This window comes from Quercus suber, unplaced genomic scaffold (assembly GCF_002906115.3).
Source record: "Quercus suber isolate HL8 unplaced genomic scaffold, Cork oak 2.0 scaffold_157, whole genome shotgun sequence".
Taxonomy (NCBI): Eukaryota; Viridiplantae; Streptophyta; class Magnoliopsida; order Fagales; family Fagaceae; genus Quercus; species Quercus suber.
The window spans coordinates 245,297-252,370 of NW_027069618.1; the positions used below are offsets into that span (position 1 = coordinate 245,297).

Here is a 7,074-nt window from a genome sequence, read left to right on the forward strand (position 1 = left end):
AGTAGGATCGTGTATCTTAGATGCAAATACTTCATGTATTTTGCATTGGTTGAGTGTTGGACATGCAATTGATCCTAGGGATTGTTCCTAATTGCATTGCGTGTCCGGATGAGTATTTATTTGCTAAATGTTCATTATAGTCATTTTGAATGACTGTTTTTGTTTGATCAAGATATGCTTACATGTTTTACTTTGTTTACAAACTTGATCGCACTTTACTTGCTCATGTACATACCTTGAGTTTAACTTGTCATAAGTTTAATGAAAGTTTATTTGTGTGCAAGTGTTTCAGGTAATAGGTTTATACATGCAAGTGCTTCATAGCTTCTAGATTAGGTGTGAGTGAGTTTTTCCACTGTTCCCAAACTCACGTTTAAGTTTAGAGTCTATTTTAGGGGTTTTCTCAAGGAATAGCTAAAGGAGGAGATTGTAAAGTTGTTATTTACAACTATTTGTTATGTTGACTTTTATTCTGTACCAAATTTGATTGTAATTTTATTCAATCGTTTGTACTCTGTATTTAAAGTGAGATTTCAATATAAGGGTTGTGTGTTAGAGAGAAAGAGTATGAAGACTCAAGCAATTGAAGAATGAAGTGTTTTCCTAGGTATCTCGTGATTTAGCATCCCGCGAAGTAACTCATGTGCCCTGCACATACTGGAATGCGAAGAATCAGGCCAGATGGAGACAGCTGTGTCTTGCGAGTATCTCGCGGGTAAAGCCTTCCCGCGAGACAGCCGCGAGGCATTCTGTTCTGCTAGCCTGTCTAGTCTGATACACACTTTCTGTGTGTACACTATTTATACCCACTTTACCCACAAATGTAAATGAGAGCTTCTGAGAGAAAACCCTAGTCAAACACATTGAGAGTTAGAGATTATTATACCCACAATCCTCTACACATTTGTTTTAGGAATTTCCTCATCTCCTACCTCTCCATTTTCATACCATTGAGAGGTTGATAGCCCAAATACTTATCACACCCTTTGAGAGTGTCAAGTGGAGTTTTGGTGCTGCTGGGAAGTATTGGAAGAAGCCTAGAATGGCATATGCAACATGGAGCTTGTTGCGGGATTCAGAGAACTAGACAAGACACGGTTTCGAGAAGCCTTGTTGGAGTAGGAGCTTGGAAGGCCTAGGTACAGAATGTAGATTAGGCTTGGATGGTCTCTTACTCACCCTTGTATCCCAACTGATTATCTAGTGGATTGATTTCTGCTTAGAGGGCAGCGGAGAGGTTTTTCGCCGAGTTCTTCGGTTTCCTCTTCGATAATACGTCTCGATGTGATCTGTGTTTGCATTTCTCTTCCCTACTCTTGTTCATTTCATTTTACTGTTGTGTTGCTTTAAATATGGATTAGAGTAGCTGTCTTGCTTATACACTTGTGTTTACACTATTCTGCACTTAGTACTAAATTAGTGTAAAATCAACAAAACCGTAATTTTGATTTGGGGATCTAAACAGCTCATGTGTTTTCGACACATTTTCGAGCTTTCATAAGTAATACACCAAAGTTTATTTATTTTATTAGGGAATATTTGATGTGATCATTGCCTCTTGTTTGGTAAATCTATATAATTGCATGAAGATTAAGGTAAAAGAAATTCAAGTTGATTTGTTTATTTCATCGATTAGTTGCAAGTATGGAAAGAAGGTCAAGAGTCCCAAGTATTCCAAATATTTGTTTGCTTGGCGTGGAATATTTCAGATCCCAACTATTTACTCGAGGATAAGATTTTTTTTTTTTTTTTTTTGGCAATTGGAAGGGTTTGATGTAGGACAAAATCTATGACTTAATTTTTTTTAATTCTTTAATTGAGTTATTTTTATGTAATTTTTCATTATTTTACGTTTAGGGTTATTATTTCATTATTTTTAGGCTCTTCAATGTTTTTAGGTTAAATTTGATTTTTATTATGGTTAGATATTAATTAGAATTTATTTTAGAATATATTTTATTGTTAGTCAAGTTTTATGGAGCCTTTAAGTAGGCCTCCAAGTTTGTAAACGTTTTTTGGAATAATTTCGTATTCAATTTAAAAAATTTATAAAGTTTTATCTATTGTTTCTCTAGTGGATTCCCGACTATCTCCTCGTGAAGATCTCAAGAACCCCTCATGGATTCAAAGTTATCATTCAAAAACAAAAATGTTTTGTTTCTATTATCTTAAAGTAGACATGTTTTGCTTCTTATTGAGGTGAGAGACCGCTTCTAAAAAAAAGGTGTATTAGTACCTCTTTTTTGGGGTACTGAAAAAACACAATCTACGAACCTAGGATCTAGACTCGGGGGGCTAGGTTACAAGATGAGAATGTGTTAGGCACCCATCCTACCCAAACAAAATCCAGTCTTCTACACTCTAAATAATCAACTAAGTACCCACATGCAAGAGATTAATGAGATGCAAACAAAAATGCCATGTTAATGTTCCTAGATCTAGGTTTAAAACATTATTTTAAAATCCTAGATCTGCAATCTTATTTTATGCCAACAAAAAGTTTAATGAGAATCATGATTAAAAAATTAAGATCTGATTTTTTTGATAAAGGTTGTGAATTTTAAATAAAAACATATAGATTTGGTTTTATGATATAAGAGAATGAAATTTTTTATAAAAAAATACAAATCTATTTTTGTAAGACAAAAAAAAAAAAAAAGATTTTATAAAAAAATTTGTAGGGGTGTTGGGCCCAGTAATATATATCTATGTATCAATTAGGTCGAGGGCCCAATCTGAGGAGGGGGAAACACTGTCAGAGAAGTCCATGTTAACGAATAAAAAGGTGAGGTATGGTCATGAAGGTCCAAAAGAGTGATCCAAGGAGGAATGCTTCCTCAGCTGAGCAAAACCAAGGTTAGAAGGTGTGGTCTGTCATCAAGAGCAACGTTCCAGACGACTCCATTGATGAGGATAAATATCAGGAAGGAATAGGATAGACGAAGGCTATGAACTATCTAAGGAAAAGCTGCTACCACCACATTGAATGCTCTGCAGCTAACTCTTTGGTCACATTAATGAGGAAATGATACCTGAATAGTAGTTTTCAGCTTTACAGCTACTCCCAAAGACTTCAAGAAGGTGTTGATATAACAAAGATCAACACCTACAATCCAATCTACATGTGGAGGGCAGAGATGAAAGAAGGAAAATAGTATAAAGTAGAAGGGAGACGCTGAGAAGAAGGGATCGAGAAATTAAGAGAAAAACAATGTAGCAATTAAGAGTTGAACTTGTAATCAAACTTGAAAGAAATATATAAGAACTGATCTCCTCAGATTGTGCTGAGGACGATTTTCTTTAGATTAAACTAGTCTATCTTCATTTTCTTGTTATCTGGATCCATTTTACTTGTTGTCTAACTCATTAAAGCCCAATTTTCCAACTTACTCTCTACAAATTCATTGTATTAGGCTCTTTGGGCCTAAGTTTATCCATCCTTTGGGCTTAGGAGCCAAATTGTGTCTTTACAATTGGCGCTGTCTGTGGAAAATTTTGGTGTTGTGGTGAGTTTAACGTTCTAATATGGTAGGTTCAGCTACACACTAAGAGGAATCTATGCGGTCTCGACGTCAAGATCATTTTCTCCATCTTGAACAAAAAAGGGACCGGGAGGGAAGTGTGTATACCACCCATACTAGTAAAAGTCAATCTCAAACTAGGAGTCACATCTCTCATAAGGAAAATGCTAGGAACGTGCAGTTGGATATTGATAATTTGCGGAGGAAGTTGCACCGCGAACGACGAAGGAAAACTCCCTTAAGGTTTATTTCTTCTTCTAGTGAGGAAGGAGATGGCAGTTACAAGCCCTGATCAAGGACTCCCCCCAGTGAGTCTTTCTCGGGCAATAAGGATTGCCACCATAGGCGCAAAAGTAAAAATCCATCTTGTAAAGGTCTGGGAAACGACACCATGAGTAGGGCATTGAACCAAATTTTTAGATCACCTTTCACATGCAGGATTAAAGGAGGAAGACTTCCTCGGCGTTTCACTCAACTAACGTTTACCATGTACAATGGTCGTACAGACCCTGTGAAAGATGTAAGTCACTTCAACCAAAGGATGGTAGTGCACTCCAAGAATGAGGCCTTGATGTGTAAGGTATTCCCATCCAGCTTGGGCCTTGTGGCAATGAGGTGGTTCGATAGCCTAGGTGCAGGTTCTATTGATTCCTTTAAGGAGCTCACTCGGGCGTTTGGATCTCATTTTATTACGTGTAGTAAGGTTCTTCAGCCCTTAGATTCCCTATTGTCCATGTCCATGTGAGAAGGGGAGACCCTGAGAACGTATTCAGACAAATACTGGGAGATGTTCAATGAGATTGATGGGGACTTTGATGACATGGCTTTAAGGACTTTCAAGGTCGGCTTGCCTGTCAAGCATGATTTGAGAAAGTCCTTGACCAAGAAGCTAGTAAAGAGTATGCATCAGCTTATGGACTGTATTGATGAATACAAGCAGGTTGAGGAAGACCAGCAGCAAGGGAAAGGAAAGGCTAAGATTATCCCTCAAGACATGAGGGATTTCAGGTCGGACAGATACAATAATAACAAACCTTGAAGGAATTTTGTTGGGCAATCTAGGTCTACGGCTCCTCAGGTGGTCAACACGGTGTTTCGAGAGCCAGTACATCAAGTCTTGGAGAAGATCAATAATGAGCCATACTTCAAATGACCAAATAAGATGTGAAGAGACCCCATGAGGCGCAACCAAAATCTTCATTTCTAGTACCATAAGAATGAGGACATACCACCAAGGACTGTAGAACCCTGTGGAATCATCTAGAGTAACTGGTCAAAGACAGAAGGTTAAAATAGTTTTTGTATCGGCCCAATGGGCAAGGAGACCAAGCAGGGTTGAGGGTCCAGGGGAATGCTTCTTCAAGGCCCTCTTTGGGCACAATTAATGTCATCTTTACTGGTCTTGGGAGGATTGGTTCTCATCCCTCCAGGTTGATGTTTGTAGCTTGGTCACTCGTCGAGGACTCTAATTCTGAGCCAAAGAGGGCTAGAGTGGAGATCTGACCGGCGTTGAGTTTTTCGGATGAGGACAAGATTAGAACCATACAGCTACACGATGATGCTTTAGTGGTCACGTTCAGGATATGAGGGTATAATGTGAAGAGGGTGTTGGTAGACCAGGGTAGTGGTGCAGAAATTATGTACCCAAACTTGTACAAAGGGTTGAACTTGAAGCCTGAGGATTTGGCAGCCTATGATTCACCTTTGGTAAGCTTTGATAGGAAAGTTGTCATTCCAAGGGGTCAGATTAGACTACCCATACAAGCAGGTTCAGAAGGTATGAGGAGAGTTTCCAACATGATCTCCATGTTATGGGAAGCCTCTTTCTCTTTGTGGGCCTCTTTGGGGGTGTCTAGAGGTAGGTGGGCATCCAGGGCCACTTCCTTGGTGGTGTCTGCCGCCTTCTCAACGTCCTTGGATTGCTTTGCTACCTCAGATGAGATGTTGGCTGTGGAAAGAGCTTTGCTTGGGCTTTCGTTGCCTTTATCTGCCTCCTTGGAGACCGAGTCAGCCTTGGGGCCTGAGGCGTGGATGGTTGGAGGGTAGAACACATTCTCTACTCTCCTAAGGGCAGAGGAGGCCTCAACCCCAGCTCGGTCGAGGGCCTCGTTCCACATTTGGAGGCAATAGAATCTGCACACCTTCGAGACCTCAACCCTGAAGGCCTCCTCAATCTCCACCACGCCCACGTCGTAGCCATCCTGCTTGGCCTACTCCTTGGCCTTCTTAGCCTCCTCTAGCTTATTTGTCAGCACCTTGATTTGGCTTCTGGCAGCAAAAAACTCGTCCTCGGCTAGGCGGAGCTGCTTACGATGAGCCTCCACCTGCCTCTCCATCACGTCCAGAGCGGCCTAGGGGCTTTTCTTGTCCTAATCAACTTTAACTAGCTTGGAATTAAGGTCTTAAGATTTCTTCTTTGCTAGTTCAAAAGCTTTCACAACGGCAACGCACCTACCGTCCTCTTCCTTCATCGCCTTGTGAAGTTAATGACTATTTCCTCAGCTCTGTAGGTAGCCTGGATAGCCATTTAAAAAAAGAAGAATATAAAAAAAAAATGCGCAAAATATAAGTACAAGTACAAAAAAAAGGAGAATGTTACTACTAGGATTAAAGAAAAGGAAAGTAGACAGTAGACTTACTAGAACAAGGTCTTTCTTTAAACTAAGGAAGACCTTGTGCTTCTTCAATGACCTTAAATCGGCCATATCTTTAGGCAGCAATAAGGACTACTCCACCGCATCGGCCATGTAGCCGGCCTTCCCTTGTTGGAAGTTTCTGATTGAAGCATCAACAGGCAAGGGGGCGCCGCCTAGCACTAGAGAATGCATTTAAGCTGGGACCCTTATTTGAGACTCAGTTCTTTTATCTGCCAAGGTATGGGCTACCTTGTCTTTTTTACCTCCCCTCTGGTACTCGGCCTCCTTGGGGAGGGGGCCCCTCCTTCCTTGCACTGCATCGGGACCTCTCTAATCCCTTTTTCTCTTGAGGTCCACAGGATTCAATCTAGGAGGCAAAGAGGATGGAGGAGGGGGGAGCTTGGCCTGAGTTGTCTTCTCAGGCACCTTGCTCCCGGACTGAGATTCCATAACATCAAGGAGACTAGCCTTAGGTTTACGTTGTATGCTCATAACTTCCGGGATAGAAAAGTCTTCTTGTATCTGGCTCACTTGTGCAGAAGGCAGGTGACTGAAGTCACTGGTGGGAGCTTCTGGAGACTCAGGTCGATTGAAGACTTCAAAATCTTCTTCAAAGTCAAGTACTTCAACCACCTTTTCTTCTTCTTCTTCTTCTTCTTCTTTTTCCCCTTTTGCAGCTGGCTGTGAAGGGGTGGCTTCGTCCTCGGCTTTGTACGAAAGGATAAGTTCAACTGTTAGAACACCTTCTGGTACTAGAACTGGGTTGAGGAAGCCCGGCACGATGACGTTGATTAGGTGTAGACGAGGATCTTTTGCTCTTATTACGCACTTCGGCGCTTGGAAACTTGATGAGAGCGGGGTGCATTCAAGGATTAGGTGTGCCATTCATAGTTGACCGTCTTTGTGTACAAAGACCT

At 40.9% G+C, this 7,074-nt stretch overlaps 1 protein-coding gene across 1 annotated transcript; it reads left to right on the plus strand.

The window, feature by feature from the left end:
- Positions 1–4,008: 4,008 nt before the first annotated feature.
- On the plus strand, positions 4,009–4,560 carry LOC111989260 (uncharacterized). The gene is made up of 2 exons (XM_024021041.1): positions 4,009–4,159; positions 4,271–4,560. Exons 1-2 carry the CDS (start codon positions 4,009–4,011, stop codon positions 4,558–4,560), a joined length of 441 nt encoding a protein of 146 aa, XP_023876809.1.
- The last annotated feature ends 2,514 nt before the right edge of the window (positions 4,561–7,074 follow it).

Coding starts and splice junctions, on each gene's coding strand:
- LOC111989260 (XM_024021041.1), top strand. CDS start 4,009: ATGTACAATGGTCGTACAGACCCTGTGAAAGATGTAAGTCACTTCAAC. Junction 4,160..4,270: donor GTTCGATAGCCTAGGTGCAG/GTTCTATTGATT, acceptor CCATGTGAGAAG/GGGAGACCCTGAGAACGTAT.